The sequence below is a fragment of the Anopheles bellator genome, chromosome 1, assembly GCF_943735745.2.
Source record: "Anopheles bellator chromosome 1, idAnoBellAS_SP24_06.2, whole genome shotgun sequence".
NCBI lineage: Eukaryota > Metazoa > Arthropoda > Insecta > Diptera > Culicidae > Anopheles > Anopheles bellator.
Window position 1 is genome coordinate 11,549,630 of NC_071285.1, and position 21,042 is coordinate 11,570,671.

A 21,042-nucleotide genomic window follows, 5' to 3' on the forward strand; every position below is an offset into this window, starting at 1 on the left:
GACCAAATAGGCACGTAAGGTTGACCATCCGCTTGGCAGTGTGCGGAGAGCCAGCGATCGCGGAACGAAAACAACGGCACGGGTCCACGGGATCGCCAACAGTATCAAGCGGCTCATCCAGCACTCGGAAACCGAAATTTTCACACAATTTAACACCGCAACACCACTTTTGGCCACCTCTGCTCGGGTCACCTCGCGACGGACGCCGATGTAAACAAAAGGTTTCACCGGAACACCGAACGTCACCTCTTCCGATGCAAGCGCACCACACGATCAACAACCGTCGGCGTCGTCCGGGCAACGTAGCGGGCCCCAACCAAAAACGAAATCTAGCAACGCAATAAAAACCGGAAGCTACGCCGACAGGCCGGAACTGTAAATGGACACCACTGCTGCTGCTCCGTAGGCTGGTTCCGAGCACCGTTCCGCGGGTTCGCTTCACGGATCGAGCGCGCACCCGTACGCAAAACAATCGCGGTGAAAGCCCAAACAAAAACAGGACACTACGAAAAAGCGTAAAAAAAGCCGAATGTTCGCAAATGAAAAAACCAAAAAGACCGAAAAACAGCACCAACTCTCGCTCTCTCGCTCGCCAAAAATCACTAGAAATTCGTCGTCGTTCGTTGTTGCTGCCTTTGCGAAGACGGTCGAGAACGAGAATTTGACAGCTGCGTTCCGGAACGGCGGTTCTGCGGCGGAATTCGGGACGGAACGGAACACACCCGAAAGGGGATATTTTCAGCTGTCAAACGACCGGAGCAAAATATCCCTCACAGAGCGTATCGAGTTGGCTGTGTTTGGGAGCCGTGCGTGCCGGTTGATAAAGAAAATCATACTTCTTTCGTCCTTTTAAAATAGTTTTGTTTGTAAATGCGATAATTAACCGACATCTAGAAAGGCGGCTTTAGTGCGTTCGTCTTGGAACTGTTGTACTTGAGCAATTATGGAGGTAGTCTTTACGTAACTCGGATCGCCAAAACAGAACTATGTGAGTGCATTTAAATTTACGGTCATTGGCTTCTACTATTAACAAAGGCGACAGAAGTTTGTAGGATAAATTCAAGAACATTTATCAAGTTTAAATGAGATTGGCGAAAGATGGCTCACAAAACATGGTTGATGTGCTGCTACAAAAATAACCCAAAACAAAGCGACCACAGGGTGACCAGCATCGGTCGCGGCCTCACCCCTTGCTGCACTGTTTTTCTGAATGATAATCTCTTTTCTGCCGGTTTATCTCGTTTTCAGCACTCGGTCCGTCATGACTTCTATGACATTCGGGCAGAAAAAATTCATACCCACCGCACCGGAGAAGGGCAGCTTTCCGCTCGATCACGGCGGCCAGTGCCGTAAGCTGATGCTGTTCTACATGCGCTGTTTGCGCGAAAACGGGGACGATAATTCTGCCTGCCGCCAGGAGTCGAAGGCATATTTGCAGTGCCGCATGGATAACGAACTGATGGCACGGGAAGATTTTACCAAGCTTGGATACAGCGACGCTGCGCCGAAGAAAAACCCCGACAGTTCCTAAATATGTGTGCAGTATTTGAACCCATAGTTGATTGATGAACTAGAACACCCCGTTAACGCAGAGAGAACTGAAGAACGTTATGAAGGCGAAGCGAAATGTCTTGATCGGCTGTACGGGCAGTGTGGCCACGATCAAGCTGCCGGTGTTGGTGGAAAAGCTTTACCAACTGAGTGATATCGACGTCGATATACAGATTGTGGCCACGGAACATGCGCAACACTTTTTCACCCGGAGCGAGCTACCGGAAACGGTCCTGCTACACACGGATCGCGACGAATGGAGTGCCTGGCAACGGCGTGGTGACCCGGTGCTTCATATCGAACTCGGCAAGTGGGCCGATTTGCTCGTCATTGCACCGCTAGATGCCAATAGTCTCGCGAAGATGGCCGGCGGATTGTGTGATAATCTGTTGCTGTGCACAACGCGCGCCTGGGACCCTCAAAAACCGTTACTGTTCTGCCCGGCCATGAACACCCGTATGTGGGAACATCCGATCACGGCGTCACAGATTGAAACACTGAAATCGTGGGGTCACCGGGAGGTTCCTTGCATCGCAAAAACACTCATGTGCGGCGATACAGGGCTCGGGGCGATGGCCGAAGTCGACACGATCGTTGCCACCGTACGCGAAACTCTGCTGGCTCAGAAACGATGATTTGGTTATCCCATAAACCTTTTTTGTGAATAAAAAGATCTAAATGTAGCAAACTGTTTCTTTCGCCCTACTTTCAACATAAAACGTTAATCGCCTTGATTTACATACCGCTGCTGGGTGAACCGGATCATAGATCGTCCCCGACAGGTTTTCTTTCATATTTGCTCTCCAAACATTTACATACATTTTGTTATATACAAACACATTCCAATACTTCAAATAATGATTAAAATAATAGTAATCATACAAGAGCAACAATAGCAATAGATAATTCAATAGAAAGAAACTGATCCTGCTGCTGACGACAATTGTCTGTCTTTTCCAACACCTACTGGAGCCGTGCAACACAAGCACGTCATTTTAACATTCTTTCAATAAAACACTTCCCCCCAGAGTTCTGAACATGTTCGACGAACAAAGGGGGGGCGATTGGAACATGCTTGTCTCAAAATACAGCAGATGTTTGCGAATGAAAAGCTAGAAGAGAAAACACGTCTCAAACCCAGTGTGCCCAAAAAAAGTCTCACTCACGGACCTTATCAAATAACATCGTCTGTTTTACCTTGAACACACTGTTATGAGCCTTAATTTCTTTGTTAACATATTTCTTTATGAATGCTCCTTGGTTTCTGTCTCTCGCTCGCAATTCCCGCCTGTGTCACGGTTTCAGCTACGTTTCAACTTCAGTTCGCGGCGTTTGTATTTTCATTTGCCATATTTATTATCCATTTCATTCTTACAGTTCCATTCCATTTCATTCCATTCCATTGCTTTTTGTCTGTGCACTATGTGAGAGAGTTGCTGTTATTGGATTTGCGATGTTTGCGCATAGTTCTATCACACTTACATCGTACAGTGTGTGATTTTTTCATACTTGCTTTTAATTCAACGTTTTGATCTGGCTTCCGATGCTTTCTTGCAACTTTTTGCAATCAGTACCCCACTCTTAACTTTCATACTTTAAATACTTTAGTCTATCCGCACACTGTGTCTGTAACCATCTTATTTCGTTTACTTGTCTTATATTCGCTCTCTCTCCCACATATTCCAACTGTCGTTATTCCCCCACGAATCTCCTTGATTCTGCTCACACTCGCACTCTTTCTAACTTTCTCTCTCTCTCTCTCTCTAATGATGAATTATGAAAATTTACAGCTGTTAATGAATAATTTACAATTGGAAACACAATTTTCCTACTATTTTACACGGCGAAAAACGACTAACCAGATGAGAACGTAAAAGGGGGGCCCCTATCGAAATCGATTGACTCATCAATCTCCAACAATATATCAATACATTCTGCTGCGGGCTGCGCATCGTAACAAACAATAAATAGTCGACAATTACAAGCACTAATTCGGGTTCGGATTCAATAGACGACTTTGGAAACTGAAAACAGGGGATATCGCTTCTGGGAATGTTGATTATTAGGACTGCTGATGGAAGAGCGTGTCTCTCCTACTCATCATCTAGCGTTGACCACCCCCGTTTATCTTGTCTTACCACTCCGTTTATCGTGATGCACTCTACACTCCTCCCGTCGTGAGTTACAGTTTAAAAAGTGCCACAACTCGCAAGTGGCGCACGATTGCGAGTTTCTGCTGCGGAACACTTCAACAGTGTACGAGGGAAGGAAGATGGCGAGGAGTAAAATAGCACCACCATTATCGACTCCCGTTGCCCTGTACTAAATGTAAACACATACCCGCCACATTGAACCCAATCCCACTCTCGCTTGCGCTCTACATTCGATACCGAACCCGGTCCGGTACACACTTTGGAGTTTTCTACTTTGCCTACCTTCTCGCGATCGTCGGAGGCGACAAATACTTCAGTAAGAAATAAAGCGTCCAATGTCAAACAAAGATAGGTAAGCCTTCGAAAGACGAATTAAAAAAAGTACAATAAATAAACAACAAGGAACTTCCACACGGAGCGTATAATAGGCGTGCGCGATAGGAAGCGGTTAAGAACGAAATTGCCCCTTCTCGCTCGAAATAAGTCCAAAAGTACATCCCGATTCTATCGTATCACGCACGATACGCACAGCTTCGATCCAGTGATGCAGTCGTCGCGACAGAAGGCACCACACTGCTGACATGCTACCATCGAGTTGAGCGAGCAGGAACAATCGATTCCGTTGCTAACATTACTGCAGTCACCACTGTCCCCGGAACACGGGGGAGCGGCTCGCACCGTCTCACAAGCTTTCTGATCTTCACCGCTTCCGCCGGGTTCGTTTTCGTGACAAACCTGCGCAGTGCCTAGATCATTTTCCATTATAATCAGTTGCTGCTGGGGTTGTGGCTGCTGCTGGGGCTGCGACGGCTGCTGCGGCTGCTGCAGCTGCTGGTAATGAAGAGTGGTTCCACCAGCATTAAGACTGCCGACCACGATGTTGATTCCAGCGAGATTTATGCTGTGGCCACTGGTACTGTCACCGCCGTTTAGCTGGTGGTTCAGTTGTTGGGAATGTTGTTGCAAGAAAGCGGGCACTACCGTTTGACCCGATTGAAACTGTCGCTGCGGTGAAATGATGGCGGTCGAAGGGGAGACCAGATTGACCAAGTTCGTTTGGGGCAGAAGCCCGCTGCTGCCTGGGTTGCCAGAAGATGCACCACCATTCGATACAACCACGGTAGGGTTGCTCGTTGCTCCCCGGGAACGATCTAACAGTGTTTGATGATTGTACTGATAGGACGCGGCAGTTCCACCAATGATAACGACATTGCCCCGCGTAGCATTTGCACCACCCGTACCACTGATAAGTGCATTCGGCGAACTACTGGCTCCGTTGCCGCCAATCCCTCCACTTGGTGCCATCGGTTCAAGGGAAGCGGTAGGCAGATTCTGACCGTAGGAGATCACTGTGCGGGATTAAAGGAACACCGGTCCAGATATGGTAGGATCAACGGGAAACACGGTACACGACGGCCGGAGAGCACTGGCGTTGTTCCCTGTCCTGCCTCTATCACGCACCACATACATACTCACACGCGCGCCATGCATACATACACCACCAGCCCCCGGCGCTCACCGCTCACCGTAGTACACCCCCCGGCGGGAAATACTCACCGTGGGTGGACGGTATTCGGCGGGTGATGGTCGCCTGCATGCTGGGCGCTAGCTGTTGCGGTTGGCCCTGCTGTTGCTGTTGCTGATGCAACTGCTGTTGTTGCTGTATATGGTGCTGAACCTGCTGCTGAGTCAGTTGTTGCTGCTGGTGTGTGGTGATTTGTTGTTGGATTTGCTGCTGCTGCGTTTGCGGTGGTGCAGGCACGTGATGGATGTGTATCTACAACGATAAAAAACAGAATTTTGGTCACCACCGAGGAACAATCACTGTCTTCCTCACTCAATCGTTACCTGATTGTGTGTGGGTGGTGCACTGGCCGCCCTCGGCGTTACGATTTCACCGATGTGTGCCGCACGCTGCACCAGCACGTACTTTCCGCCGAAGTTGCCAACGTTCGAAGCGGTCCCAGAAACGGCAGCACCTATGGGGTTGCCGTTATTGTTGCTGGCAGTTTGCACGATCGTCGGTGCGGCGGTTACGCTGATAATCTGTGCGTGCTGTTGAAGCTGTTCACCGAGGGTATGAATTTGCTGTTGCTGGTGCTGTTGCTGCACTGAATGCGGCTGTTGAGTGGACTGCGCAATAATGCTGATCGGATTTGATTGAACACCCGTCGTCCCGCCCGTGTACACCTGGCGCACGACGATCGACGGAGGGTTACGGCCACCGGACGTCGCTACAACACGCTTCGGGTTTAGCAACCTCGGTCCAGCGACCTATAACACGGTAAACAAACGTTAATGATGGTTCGCAATCATAAAACATCTCAGCATCGTCGATCAAACTAGATCGCTCACCTTATTCGTTCCGATTCCCAGGGCCGCACCGAACGTAGTGGCAGTGCTCCCTCCCACCGCCGCACCACCCGTATCCTCTTTGGTATTGCCAATAATACTGCTTGCCGAGACGCCGCTGCTGCTGCTACTGCTACTGTTGCTGCCGGTACTACCGATGCTGCTGATGCTGCTGTTCGAGTTCGAGTTCGAGGCCGCCAGAAAAGCTTGCGGCGATTTCAGCTGTGCCCGCAGCTGGTGCCGATTAGGACTGTTCTGTATGACCGCCTGGCAGATCTGGTAGCTGCGTTCGAGATTGACCGCACCGGGCGGTAATCGAGAGCTGCTAGTACGCCCACCACCACGCCTGTTCATCCCGCCGCCCGCTGTCACTTGACTGACGATGGAACATCCACCAATTGTGGCGACACTAGTCACAGGTGCACCCCCGCTCTGCTCCGTGGGCCGCTTTCTCTGTGTCGAACCAACAACCACATTCGCTCCGACCACCGTCACCGGTGGTGGCTGTGCTTGTTGCTGTTGCTGCTGCGGTACGAACTGACCGCTGTTCATGAGAATGGCAGCGTTCTGGCCACGGATCAGCTGGTTGGAGACATACTTTTGCTGAAAACGCTGCTGCGACTGTGTCGGCGTTATCACTTGAGCTTGTTGTTGTTGCTGAGGCTGAACCAACTTCGCGGTGGCCTGCGTCGTGATCGCCTGTGTCTGCGGCGTGTGTTGAGCTTGCATGGCGAACTGCGCCCGCTGCAGGGGAAGTCGTGGTCGCTGCTGTTGGGCTGTCGACATGATGATCTTCTGTAGCTGAATCGGTTTTTGGATCGTTGCTACGGTCGCTTGGTTGGACAACGGTTGCTGCTGCGACTGTGGTTGTGGTGGCTGTGTCTGATGGATTTGTTGGTCTTGCGCATGGATAAACTGCTGACCACCGGTGTGCAACTGCGTGGTGGTACCTGTCGTCTGCTGCACGGCCAGTGGAATCTTCGTGCCGGTGACGGCGTTTACCACGCTGGTCATCGGTCGCGAGGTGATAATGAACTTTGGTTGATGCTGCTGCTGTGTGATCAAGGTAGGCTGTTGCTGTGCTTGCTGAGATTGCGTCGCTTGCTGTAGCAACGCGTGATGATGGTTTGTCGGGTCTATCTCGAAGCGAATCTGCTGTCCGGTAGCCGTCTGAACGTGCTGAATGAGCTGCGGTTGTTGTTGTTGTTGCTGCTGAGACTGTTGAGCCACCTGTTGTGCCACCGACGCAGACATCCCTGCCGCCGACCCGTAGTTGCCGGCCACACTTTCGATCACGCGTGTTAAATTATCCTGGTTTTGGTTGGAAGATCCTCCAAGTGCTATCAATGGTGCGGCTGAGGACGTCACAACGTTCACCTTGGGAAGCTGAGCCTGAAAAGTCTGCTGCTGCTGCGCGGAGTGTTGCTGCAATTGACCATCGTCACCCTCCAGCTTGATGCGCGTCACTATCTGCTGGTTGCCTTGCCGGATAGTCGTATAGCTTACGCCAGGCTCAGGCTTTATCAAATTGTTGCGGATACCGTCTTTAATCTGCGTGTGTGTCGAAGGAAAGGGAAAAACATTGTACATTAACCGATCGGTACTTGAGCGGCCATTCGATGGGACGCTGGGATAAATGGTAAAGTAAAAATGATTGTCAGACTCGCCTCTGACGTTAGCTGGATCGTGCCGCCACCGCTCAACGCTACCGGATGAGACGTGACTACGCCTCCCAGCATCGTTTGAGTGGTATGATGAGGTTGTTGAGTCGTCTGATGTTGCTGCTGCTGCTGAGGCTGGGTATGAATCTGAAAAATGTTCATTCCTTGCGGATGAGACTGTTGCTGCGCTGCTTGCACCGCTGCCATGGTCTGCACTGTCGCTTGCTGTTGCGGGTGGTGCGCTAAAAAACTGATCCCTGTGGCCGTGTTTTGATGGAGCTGTGCCGGCTGTTGTTGCTGATGATTGGTTGCAATTTGCTGTACAATAGTTGCCGTTGCAACCGGAATCGTCGTCGGTGATGGTTGCATCGTGTGTTGGTGCTGTTGCGTTGCTGCGGCGTTCGTTAAATGCGGGTGAAGGTTGGTTTGAGTTAGGTGAAGCTGCTGTTGGTGCTGCTGATGTTGCACTTGCTGAGTAGCTCCGGCAAGAAGCGTCGGAGAGGAAGCCATGGTTGGGGTCACCGTCGCACCGAGTGGGGATAGGATAATACTGTTACTGCCGTCGACCAGCTGATGATGATCGACTACGAGCATCTTCGTCGTATCCATCATCTTCATCTTGAACTGTGGCCAATCTGTGAAAATAAGCGAACAACAATTTTTTTGGCAATTGAATGTAGGATTGAAGGTTCTTAATAATTAACATCGATGGTGGCAGTATCGCAGTCTGACCAACTTATTTTCAGTTTGCAACGCAGATTTCCACCAATTGGAAGACATTCTCATTTCTTTTGTCACTGTTATAAACAACAAAAATTGATTTCAGAAACCCTCTTCCCAAAAAAGCATATCCATGCTGGACTACTTTTGGCAAAAAGCAAAAATAAAAGAAACAAAAACGTATGGCGAAGCACAACAACAAGCGTCAAGAACATCCTATAACGAGGTAAGGCAACTCATAAGTCTTAAAGCATGGTAAATACAATAGACGGCCAAACAGAGAGAATAAAATTGGCAACAAAATTCTCGGCTGCAATCCATATTTTTCTAATCCCTTCCTAAAGGTAATCCGCATCCACAAGACATAAACATACGGCAAGACCCTTGAGAACGAAAGTACGCAGGCACAACGGAACAACGGGAGAAACGAATGCAGAGAACAACATTTCCAGCAACACAGCCAACTTACCACCACAGCCGAGTGCATCTTCAGCGACTGCGTCCACCCCGTCCGATTCGGAAAAGGAAGATGGGTCAGTAAACATGAGATTACTTCCCGTTTCGAGCGAACCAATGCAACCCTCAGAAACAATTCGCAGTGGCAGCGGCTCGACGGAGTGGCGCACGGTGGTACCATCGTTTTGGCATTCAATCGATTGCTTCAGCACGGCTTTCGCCTTCCGGTGCTGGTGGTGATGATGCTGCTGCTGCATCGCATGTGTCCCATTGATCGATCTCGCTTCAATGAGCCCCATTTGCTGATCTTCCACGACCAAAATCGTTGTCCGCCTTGTTGTTGCTGACAGCGTCGCCGGTGGCTGCGCTTCGTTCACTTCCTGTAACCGCGGGATTCGCCGGTTAAAAGATCCTTCCCCATCCACCAGAACACCCTTGCGATGGTCCGACTCGGACACTGCATCCGCTTCATTGATCACATGATTACCAACAGCATCCAGCAGGGGTGCTTGACCACCGTAGGAGCGTCGTTCTCCGCGGAATGGGTGTTGATGTTCCGCAATGATCCGACCACCGTTTACCGAGCTTTGCTCGCCATTCGCCACCATGCACGCAGCATCGTCGACAACCGTTTCCTCACTGACAACCGTTTCAACCGGGCGTTCTCCCGGTCCAGAATGTACGATCGGTTCCAACATTATCGCCATATCTTGGTCGTGATTGTGTTCGACGACTGTACGATGTTGTGTAGTGATTGATCGTTGAACAAAGACGTTGCAATGAAATTCGAGAAAGGGTGCAATTAGCCGCAACAGTGTGGATGGTTCACAAGATTGACGGAACAATAATAACGGTATTCCGAGAGAAAGAGGAGAAAGAGAAAGTTACAATAAGCAGACAATTTTTAAGAGGTAAAGGTACCATTAAACATCTCTCGAACACCTTCTAACGAGCGACTTTCTTGCGACGATCGCAAATAATGGATTCAAACCCCAAGGAGATCAAAATACCCCCGAAGACGATCGGCAAACACCACCTCTAGTACTTACTTTCTGTGCTGATCATCTCCCCGCCGGTCGTCTCCAGGACGGTGTACCCGCCGGCGCTGCTACTACCACCGTCCACCTCTTCGATGTACTTTTCCATCAGCTGATGAGCATCGGGCTGTTGATAGTGCTGTGGCAACAGCGTCGTCGTGCCGCGTCCGTCTTCCGATTCCAGCGATTCGTCCGGCTCGTCCTCCTCGTCTTCCTCCACTTCCTCATCATCGTTCTGCTCTTCGTGTTGGTGCTGCATGTGGTTTTCCTCGTGACCCGCTTGCTGCTGGTCCATTTCACCACACTCACCGTTGACCAGACCATCGGTTAACACGTCACCGGCACAGTTGGACGCATCGGGCATTCTTGCATCGCGTAGCAGTACGTGTGCAGCTGATTCTCCTGGCACACCAGAAGTCGCTCCTGGTATCAATGTGGTCGCCACCGGGGATACGGCTGCAGCAGTGACTACTGAATGTAGTTGTTGCTCGTGGTGCAGAACTCCTTGACCGTGGCTTAGCTGTTGATACTGTCGCTGCAGTTGCTGTATCTGCTGTTGATCGAGAATAAAGCTCGTCCCACCGTTACCGTCCTCCTCAACAACTGCGCCAACGCTCCCATCGCTCTGATGTTGATGATGCACATTGTTGTGATGGTAATCGTTCAACGATTTTGCATCTTCCAACTGCTCCGCCCCATAGTGCTGACCGAGGTTATGCAGCCCTTCAACAGTGTTGACGTTGGTCGTTGTCAGCAGCATATGATCTTCATCGCGCTGCTGCTCAGCACCACCGTCATCGACTTCCTCTTCCGGATCGTCATCCGCGGCGGAAGCATTATCACAGTAGTTACTCCCCCCGTCCACGCTATTCGAGGACGGTTCCTCTTCCTCCTCTTCCTCCTCATCTTCCTCCTCATCTCCCTCCTTATCGTCTTCTTCTAGCCCACCTTCAGCACTAACCGTCGTCGTCGTCGATGGGATCATCAACACCATTGACCCTTCCTGACCGGAGCACAATTTGATCGGTGCAATGCTCCGCGATTGTTGTTGCTGATGTTGCTGATGAAGGTGCACGTGATCGTGGTGGAATGCGGTTAGGTTCATGTTTACCACCCCCGTGGATAGTTGCGGGCGGAGATGCGGGTGGTTGTTGAAATGTGTGTGGCGGTGCGCTCGGTGTTGATGTCGGTTTAGAGGGTTATGATGATTGATCACTCCTCCAACTGCCACCCCATTGAAGATCCCATCGTTACCCGGGTGGTGGTGGTGTATCACATGACGAACGTTTCCCTCTTGCCCGAACTCTCCTTCGGCGGTCTCCTCTTCCTCCACCCCTTCATCCATCTCGTGCTCTTCTTCTTCCTCCTCTTCGTCGGCAGTGTTGGTGGCCGTCGTCGTGTGTACTCCACCGTCATCATCATCGTCATCGTCATCGTCTTCGTCTTCATCGTCATCTTCCTCTTCCGGCAGCATCTCATCATCCGGCTGTTCGTCAGCTTCCGGCACATCCTCGGCATCATTGTCTGCTTCCTTCATCGCAGCACCTTCGCCGATCTCATCGTCATCAACAGGATCATCACAGGCAGTGGGGCGCGGTTGATGGTGTACGATCACCAGATCGTTGCCAACCTCACTACCGCCTTGTAGTACGTTCGCGAACGTACTTATAGGGTGTGGGTTGCCACCATTGCCTCCCGTGCCAGCGCCAGCTTCGAGATGATTGTCACTCGCGGCCATCATCGCGGTGGTCGATACGCTACTGCTGTTGCTGCTATCATTTGAAATCGACAGTAACTGCTGTTGCTGATGTTGCTGCTGCTGTTGTGGTAAAGCTGTAACCGTTAGTGAAGCTGGTAGCGATCGGAGACCCAGGGCGGCGACCGCTGCTGCATTGGAAACGTTCGAGGTAGTGGAAGTCGATGAGCGCGACGGGACACAAACGATGCTGAACATCTGGCCCGAGTTGTGATCGTAGATCATCTGCGTATCGCTGGTGACAGTGCCACCGACAATCGAAGTAGGCGGTAACACCACCGGTTGCCGACCGTTGGCACTGGCTACCTTTCCACTGCCGCCCATTGCCATCGCAAACATGCGCGGTTGCTGCTGCTGCTGCTGCTGTTGCGACTGTGGTTGTTGTTGCTGGTGATTAACATCTTCGTACTTTACGATCAGCGAACCCGCCGTGGCCGGCAAAACTCGGCCCCTCGGGGCAGCCTTTTCCTCTCCGCGCAGTTCCGATTTCAGTTTTCCGTTCCCACACCATTGTTGCTGCTGGTGGTCGCCACTACCCGCCGAACCACAATCGACGACATCGCCACAGTCGATTGCTTCCTCGAGTATGATGTCGGACGATGGTACGAGCGTCGAGGACGAGGATCGCTCATCCTGCGAATCCATGCTCCCCCCGTTGAGTATCGTCTCGTCGTCGATGATCGTAGCCGAATCGGCATCATCGTCAACGATGATAGTTGCTGCGCCAAGCACTGCGTTACTTCTATTGCTAATGGTTCTACTACTGTTGTTGTCCTGCTCCTGTCGACGCACTCTCCTCCGTGACTGCATCGCCATACCCTTTACGGGCTGCCTTGCTGCTACTGCTTCCCCTAGCGTTGCTGCACGTCGTCGTCTATCGGCCAATAATGCAGACCCACCACTGGTCGTGCGAATCGTCAAAGTATCACATTCCGCGGCGACGACGTTGGTGTTGTTGGTGGTTAATTTGCTCTCGCTGCTAATGGTGCTACTACTGCTAAGATTTAATCTACTACTATTGCTATTGCCGCCATTATTGGTACTGCTGTCGCTGTTGCTGTTGCTACTGTCGGTGGAGGAAACGGACGTGGAAATTACGGCGTTGTTGGTGGCGATAAGGCGATTATTGATGCTACTGCTACTGCTTCTATACACGATGCTGCTACTGCTGCCACCAGTGCCCGGAACCGTGGTGGTCACAATCGTCAGCACTCGTCGCGGACTACCAGTTCCGCCAGTAGCGTCTTCGGTTCTTCGCTTCGATATTTTACAATTACTGCCCAGCGTGTCTGGTGTCACCGAACGGTTACTGTGTGTGCGTTTCAAGCTACTAACAGCGCCCGCAATGGGAAAACTATTCGGGGCCGTTTCGACCATCTTCACAACTAAAGGCGACGGCCGGGGATGGGCAACGGCAACCGGATTAACTGTTGAACTTGGAGCCGCAAATGTCGTCGTTATCGAAAGGGCAGCGTTACTCAGCGGATGATGCTGCACCAGTGGGTGATGCTGATGTGGATGATGCTGCTGGTTTCCTGTCCCTGCCAGAGCGGACCTCGTGACAGCCCCTACCGTACGAAGCCGCTTCGGAGACATCGGTTGGGACCCGCTACTCCTAATACTTGTAATCATTCCTCCTGCGGCGACGGGAAAATGACCGGAACTACAACTACTGGTTGTGGTGTGGCCGCTATTGCTAACACCCATGACTGTCGGTAGCACACGTTTCGAACTTCCTACATTCGGACTCGTCGCCGGCCCAGGCACAGTTCGCGCCGTAATGGTGGCTACGATCGGGTTCAGCGTGACGCTCTGGTCGCGGACCGGATGGCCAAATGGTTTGTGGCCACCAGCAGCACCACCGAGAACATTCGCCGTCGTACTAGTAGCGATCGCAGTCGTCGGTCGCAGCTTAATCGTTGTTTTTAGCGCTGGTCTAGCAATGCTGGCGGAGCAGCTACTCGTGCTACTGGCCGCAACGATGCTGATGGGGACAACTGAAACACTGCCTCCTGAGGCTCCACCAAGTGAGGAATGTCCTGCTGCCCGTTGGAAAGCGCTGGTCATACCACTATTAGCGACCGTTATCGTCGTTCTCGGGGGAAGTACAAACGCACCACTAGACGAAGCGGGAAGAATGCTCGGTTTGGGAGGTGGTTTCGTCACAACTGTTGTCGTGCTGCTGACTACGGATGATGGTTGTGGCTTCGTGAGAGTTCGAGGCGGTACGATAGTACTCTCCGTTCCGATAACACGTCCTCCGGTTAAGGCAGTAGTAGAGATGGGTTGCTTCTGCGGCTGCATTATTCTCGGTAGAGCAGCCACTGACGGTGTAGGAGGAGATGTCACCATAACCGTACCGACGACGGACATGGATAACACCGGCGACAGCAACCCGGTAGATGCTGAAGCCTTGGTTACCGATGCCGATGGTAGTGCTGGGGGTGGTACCGGAGGTGCCGGATTGGCCATCGTACCGGCCGCCCCAATGAACGCTCCGTCGGCATACTTTCGGTCACCCCACATCGGTTCGAAGTGCTTTAACTTCCACGGGTCCACCTTGCTCCGTTCGCGATCCGCTTCCGCTCGAAGTTTGAGCTGCGCCTCGGGCGTAAACTCACCCTCCGACAACCGGTCGCGCCATTCCTGCGAAGCACGCGCAAAGAACTCGTTGTTCAAGCTGGACGGATTTAACCGAATTCCGTTCCGCTCGCACTCGGACGCATCAAGCACGGAGGGCCGATCCACAGGTGGCAATAGTTGCACCAGCTTGTACTGATATAACGGCGGCAGCAGTTGGAACGTTTCGCGATTCAGCAGTGCCCGTAGGTTGCAGTGCACTAAGATAGAATCGGGCGTCTCAAGATCCACGCAACCTTCACGCGTTTGCTCGAGCTGCGCCGCCGTCGACAGCTTCTTATTCGTCCGTCGACGCGGTTTTATGCTGAAGCCCGGAATCGAAGCAAGCACTTCGCGCATCGTCGACGCACCCTCCGACTGCCGGTGACGCTTGTCCAACGCATCCGACGATCCGGCGGCCGATCCACGACGTTGCCGAAGCCCTTGCTGTCGTGTTCCCCCGGTGCTGCTGCTTGCCATCCTAGGAACGTTTCTCCGAAGATGATGATTGTGCTTCGGAGCGCTGACCGTTGGTACAGCAGCGACTGAAACGGGGGCCGCCGCCACTGTTCCCGGTCCAGCAGTTCGTTGTTGTAGTTGCTGCTGAGAGGTCACAAAATGTGGAGTACTGCACTGCAACGAAGGGAGCCTCTCGAGCGAATCACTGATGGAAATGGTTAGAGGATCGTCTTCCTTTCCCGCCGCGGGAAGCGACGAATCGCAGTCATCCGATAGCAGCACGCAAGTCGTCTCCGAGGTGCATGATAGTAGCTGCTCCGGGTAACTAACATCGTCCGCAGTGCTCTGATCACTAATTTCAATCACGGTCGTCACCGGTTCCGGGTGCATCGATCTTCCCGCTCTCGCTGTTCTGTCCTCCTCGATGCCAAAACTCTTGTTGTTATTGACCATACTAATATTGCTGTGGATACTTCGTCGTACGATTGTTTCACAACCGACACCCATCGAGGGCGGTGTAACCATGGACAGTGCCAGGGCGGAAGTGCAGGATGCGGGATCATCATCGGACGGCGTCGATGACGTCGCTGCCATCGCCCCCGAGGTGGTGGTGCTGGTTTCCACCGTACCCGTACTGCTGCTGATGCTGGTGGAGGACGTGCCACTGGCGCTATTTCCATTGTTGCTCCCACTGTGGTGTGCGGCTTTGGCTACGACCGTAGGCGATTGCTGCTGTTTCGTCGTCATACGGTTCGTCTGCACCGGTGGGGCCGGAGACACGTCGCATTCCATTTTCCAACGATTTTTTCTGCAAAACAAAAACAAATTTTTGATGAGAAACAGAAAAATGGTACTTTTTTTGATTGGCTTTTCGGCAAATCTACGCGTAAAATGTTACTCAGAAAAGGATTGCTGCGATTGGGGCTACTCCTTTTTCGATCCGGAAATGTGCAGCTTTTGCCATAGCGTAGACCGTGGGTTTCGGCCAAGGTGATATTTCACAGCATATTGCACATACAGTCAACGCCACGTCCTAGTTTGGCCTCGTCCCTTGCACCTCGAATTAGGGCCCGATTAGGGAAAAACGGAGACACCGCGATACACCAATCCTTTCAGCAACTTTTCTCACCATCACCGCACTTCCGTGCACTACGGGTTTGCCGAGTATTTTCCACTAAAATAGCCCTTTCCTATGCCCGCGTGTCTATGTGTGTGAGCGGTGCGGCGCGGCTATCGCAGTGACTTTTTTAAATGAAAATAACTTCTCCGTACCGAAAAATCCGCACACACAGCCGCGCGTCGTGGTAAATGCGTGAAAACACACGAAATTCGTTCACGATGGCCGCGCTCACGCAAACTTTTACTCCTTCTCTTGAACCGTGCATTGGGTTAGCTCTCGCGCAAGCACTCTCGCTCTCTTTACCGCTCACTTGGCCAACATTTACGCGAACTGTCAGTTTTCGTCCTCCCGGCACAAGACGCGACACGACGAACGACGATGTTGCCGGTTGTGCTCCGGGTTGACCGCCGTCGGTTGGTTGAGTAATGTCAAGAAATAAATGGCTATTCAGTACGCACCGGGAATCGGCTGGCTGACAACGAGAAGCCACAGCAAACCACGACCCAGAAGGAGCATAAAATCGAGCATAGAACGCAGCAACGCGGTTGTCCCGCGGTGAGACTTCAATTGCAGCATGCGTTGCACAGAATGCAGTGAAAGAACACACCGTGAACGAGTGAGCACACACAGCCGGCACAAGAAAATGCGAACGGAGCGCATAATTGCTGTTTTCTTTATTTTTGCTCTTCGCTTCAGTGGAGTGCGCTCTTCAAACAAATTATTACATTTTTTCGCATGCAGCTGCCGCCCTGGCGATGATGATAACGTGGTGCAGAGGGTCGAAAAAATGAAACAAAAGTGTTCTACATTGTCAGGGGCCAACAGCAAATGAAAAGATAATTATGCATTTGATGTCATTATGTGTTCCGTTTTATCATTCACAGATCTGTGTTGGAATTCTCCCTGTGTACCCCACATACATTGATAAACCACGCAGATAATGTGGAAAAAGTGGTAGAAAACATGAAAATTGTTTCGAAATAATGCCCGTAACATCCTGAAACTGATTCCGTTGGTGTCTTTTGCGATGCCAAGATTTTCACCGTTCTCGCTCACATCGCACACCAATTTTCTTACGCCCCGCCAATCTTTCTTTTCCATTTCTCTTCAAACAAGGCCCGCGTTGCGTTTGGCTTTTGTTGTTTCGTTTTCTTGCGCCCTACGCACACCACGGCACGCAGTGCATCCTTCCACCGGTGGCAGGCGCACTTTTCAGTCTCATCATCAGTCAGACATGCATACCCGAAAACCCTCTAACCAGTACCGGAGAAGACGAGCGCGCGGCACACGCAAACACCTGCACAACCCGCGGTAGGTACGGCCGAGTTCGGTGTACGGATTGACTTTACCAATCGGCACCAACACACCAAGGGCCCCCACCGGGACAACATAATTTACATCCCCCCGCGCGCGTGTTGCTGCGTAATGCTCGTTCACTCGTTCGTTCTCCACTTTTGATCCCTCTCGCTCTAGCTGCCGGTGGAACCGCGCTCATTATTAGATCAACCGCGCGTCTTGGCCCTATCGTTCCCTTCGTACGGCTCGGCGTCTTCTGAATTCTCAAACTCGCGACCAAGAAAAGAGTCGTAAAGACGGGCCTCCACTCTTCCCTACGCGGTTCTCGCGCTTTCGAGAGTGCGGTGTCTTTTCTAATGGACTCGGAGGCGCGCTCGCGCTCCTTAATTGCATTTGTGTTGCAACACAGAGCCGTTGTCCGTCGTCTTCGTCCGACGGTTGAAGGGGAACGACCACTTTTCTATGCCTAGCATCTCGGTTCTCGTTAACGAATCTAATTTGTTGTCCGGTTCGAGCGGCATAATAATGCTGGCGGTCGATTTCTTTTCATCCGTCAATCATACCGTCCACAAACTCCACATAATGTGGCTGATTTTACAAAATGGCATAATGTTGGAGCCACTGGCTCGGTATTAAAAATTATCGCCCTCACTGTGGACGTTACCAAATGGAGAGTCGAAGAGAAGTGGCACTTTCAGTTCCACAATCTCCCTGCTGCAACATTTAACTGAAACAAAAAAACCGAGCGCACGCGCGCCCCTTTTTTGTGCTACTCCATTTAAGAAATTGCATTCCTAATCGGATGCACCAGTGAAAAATCGCTTCCGAATGCCAGCTAGACACAATCCCATTTACACTCCCCTTTGACGACTTCTATCCCGTTATTAAGTCTCAATGGAGTACAACAACTGGCCAACGAGAGAGAGAGAGAGAGAACGCGAGGATAGAGATCTTGGAAGGAAGTGTAATACGATGACTTTGGATGGCAAGACTCCGGTGCTTCCTCTCGGTGGGCGAATTCCAATCGGAGAGCGCATAAATCACCGATCACGGAGACCGACGTTCGGGATCGGGAAAAAACGGGGAATGCACACGTCGTGGTAGTGGAAGCAAATAAATTTACACATTCCAATAAAAGTCAGGCAGCGGGTCGCTGCCACCAGACTTTCTCCCGGTTGCGGCCGAGCCACAGAAAACAGGTTTGCCTCGGCTAAGCGCCCACAGGAAACTCTTTTAAAAGCCACCGCCAGATGATATGCATTTCCATGCACCGTTGGCCATCGATACCCTTTGGCTAAACGACGCGAAGAATAGCGATGTATAGTCAGATGAGCGTTATCCGATGCACGCTGTAGAATCGACCCGACACTCAGCTGGAAAGAAGGAGGTTCACTTTTAAAAGTCATCAACCGCACACGACTCCTGTTGAGACAAAAAAAAACAGCATTAAGATCGACTCTCTTCTCTCACGTTCTCCTCCCTCTCTCTCGCTCTCTCGTTTTGTAATGATTTAGGCAATCTCTCGATGAACTGATAGGGCCCATCGTGGACGAATGAAAGACGTTTGAATAATGCAAACCCGAAATGCACGAGGGACGGCACCTGCTGGTGAGGACGCGCGCAAAGAAAGCGCATGGACACAGCGCAGGCACACAACACGTGAGCCGGAGATCCTTTTTTGTGATGTGATGCCGGGAACCGAGACTCCGGTACGCGGAAGAAATTCTCCTACGCTCTGCGTGTGGCAGCGCGCAGCGGGGCAGGAAGACCGAACGCCCCGCAGGAGAATGTGTCTAGTAGGAGCAGGCAGGGCACACTTCAAGGAATGTTCCCCCTGTGCGGCACATCGAAGGCTGTTTTTTAAATTAGCATAATGTAGAAAATGGTTACGGTTACACAAGACCGGGTAATTTCGCTGCAGACTGAAGCAAGTTAATGGTGTTCTTTTCTTTTCGGCTCCGAAAGTCCTTGGGAAAAAAGACCACGGAAAAAGGGCGTTTTTCGGAGTTCACCCGTGTGCCTCACGTACGACGTCCGGGTTCGTTTCAGGCCCTCAGGATCACGTGGACGTGTGGATAAATGTGTATCATTTTTTTCAAATTGTTGTTTTTGTCATGCTCAATCCTTTTTTGATATTAAAATCCATTGCTGGTTTTGCATTTTAATTAATTCCCGTACAAAAAAACGCATGCGACTAATTTGATCGTAACCCGTACACGTGTTCGCAAGCGGCATTGGGGAACAGAATAAAATGACTCATTCTCTGGCACGCGATTCCAGCGTGAATCACCGCGGCGCGGCCGTACCGTGTTTTTACGCATTTTGAACCATTTTTTGGAACGACGATTTCAAATTCGGCGTAAAATAAAATCACGCAAACAGTAAATTTGGTGCGCAATTCGTGGGGGTCACTGTGCCCTGTGTGCAGCCGTCAAAGAACCCGCCCCCCCCCTCGTCGATAAAAACAAACCGGAAGGGCATAAACAAAACGAACAGAAAATGTTGGAAATTGGTCTTTTTCGGTGGCTGGTGGCCATTTCACTCTCTCAGGTGGTGGGAACAATTGAACGCTTTCATTAGAGGGCGGCGGATTACACGGGAAATGGCAACGGCAACAAAGTTTCACTTACCAGCGTCGTAGTGGTGGTAGTGGCGCACTGTCGACGACCGCAGCACATTTGCCCTGAGCTACTCTCCCGGAGCTGACGGACAGACGGAATAAAGAAAATCTTGCTACCGGACCGCGAGGACAAAGGACGGTTTGCCGCCGCCGCGCCGAGCTCTCCGGCGGTGGCGGAAAGGTAGCTGGCTAGCCAGCCAGCCAGCCAACGCTTCCGCAGCACGCGCTTTCCGTGCGCGCCACACGAAAACCGAATCGCCGACGTTACGTTATGTTGCCATTCAGAAAGGCTGCTGCTGTTGAGGCGACGCTGTTGGAACCTTCCGCCACGCACTCTCGCATATGCAATAGTTCTTCTCACTTTTCACTCCGCGCCAGCCGTTTCCAAGTAGTTAGAAAATTTCACGCTCCTGCAAACAAGTTGGTACAAGTCGTGCTCGTCATCTTCATTTTCTTCGCTTCGTTTACGCAGCAGTCCAGCAAACAGGCCAAAGGATACTCTTTTCCAGTGGAACACTTTCTTCATTCTCTAGCGCGCGCCTTCCGGCTGATGCTTTCTTTTCGCGTTGTGGCTCTCCTTCCCTACGCACGCTTGGCCATCGGAGGCACCGAACAAGAACACAACAAACAATAAAACGATTCGTTCACTTGCGCAGCAAGCACTGGCTGTCTCTTTCTGGCGCATTTTCTACTCCATCGATGCCTTTCGCTTTGGGCACACTATGATCGGGCGATTGGCTCAAAATATGTTAAACTTTACTCTGCCCAACTTTCGCCATCACGGCTAACGAATGTTTTGTTTAGTGGGCAAAACGATTCACAACCCGTGCCGCGGACCCCCCTGTGCCCTCTGGCCCCCAGCCAGCCAGCCAGCCAGAGAGTTGCCTCGGTTGCCTCGTCGAATCACACACTCTCATCGATCCAAATTTACTGCCCTTCGTCCCCCGCGCTTCAGGGACCTTCTTGGCCAGCACTAAAGACGAATCCACCGCGGATCACATCTGGCCTCGGCGGTCACCCCAACGCTCGAGTGTAGCGTAATTTACCTCGCGTCGGACACATTTTTCTCGGAACTCAACAAAGACGGTGGGACGAAACGGCGGTGGCCAGCGAAAAGGTCACCAAACAAAACGCGTTCCGATCCGCACGGCAATTTTTGTACACTGGTCGAACGCGACTTTTGTCGAGCACGGTGTTAGCCTCAGGGCAAAAACAGCTTGCGTACGTGCACTATTCGAACTG

General features: G+C 51.5%; 3 protein-coding genes across 3 annotated transcripts; 2 read left to right on the top strand and 1 right to left on the bottom strand.

Moving 5' to 3' along the window:
• The first annotated feature begins 804 nt into the window (after positions 1–804).
• Positions 805–1,531, top strand: LOC131211473 (cytochrome c oxidase assembly protein COX19). Its single transcript, XM_058204954.1, has 2 exons — positions 805–949; positions 1,249–1,531. The coding sequence occupies exon 2, from the start codon at positions 1,262–1,264 to the stop codon at positions 1,529–1,531; it is 270 nt and encodes an 89-aa protein (XP_058060937.1). The 5' UTR covers positions 805–949; positions 1,249–1,261.
• A 79-nt stretch (positions 1,532–1,610) lies between these two features.
• Positions 1,611–2,217, top strand: LOC131211469 (phosphopantothenoylcysteine decarboxylase). Its single transcript, XM_058204940.1, has one exon. The coding sequence runs from the start codon at positions 1,611–1,613 to the stop codon at positions 2,184–2,186; it is 576 nt and encodes a 191-aa protein (XP_058060923.1). The 3' UTR covers positions 2,187–2,217.
• A 1,991-nt stretch (positions 2,218–4,208) lies between these two features.
• On the bottom strand, positions 4,209–15,556 carry LOC131215024 (uncharacterized). Its single transcript, XM_058209399.1, has 10 exons — positions 12,101–15,556; positions 11,438–12,049; positions 9,943–11,389; positions 8,907–9,626; positions 7,724–8,352; positions 6,060–7,607; positions 5,553–5,978; positions 5,262–5,481; positions 4,861–5,053; positions 4,209–4,350 (listed from the first exon to the last, which is right to left on the bottom strand). Exons 1-10 carry the CDS (start codon positions 15,554–15,556, stop codon positions 4,209–4,211), a joined length of 9,393 nt encoding a protein of 3,130 aa, XP_058065382.1.
• Positions 15,557–21,042: the final 5,486 nt, after the last annotated feature.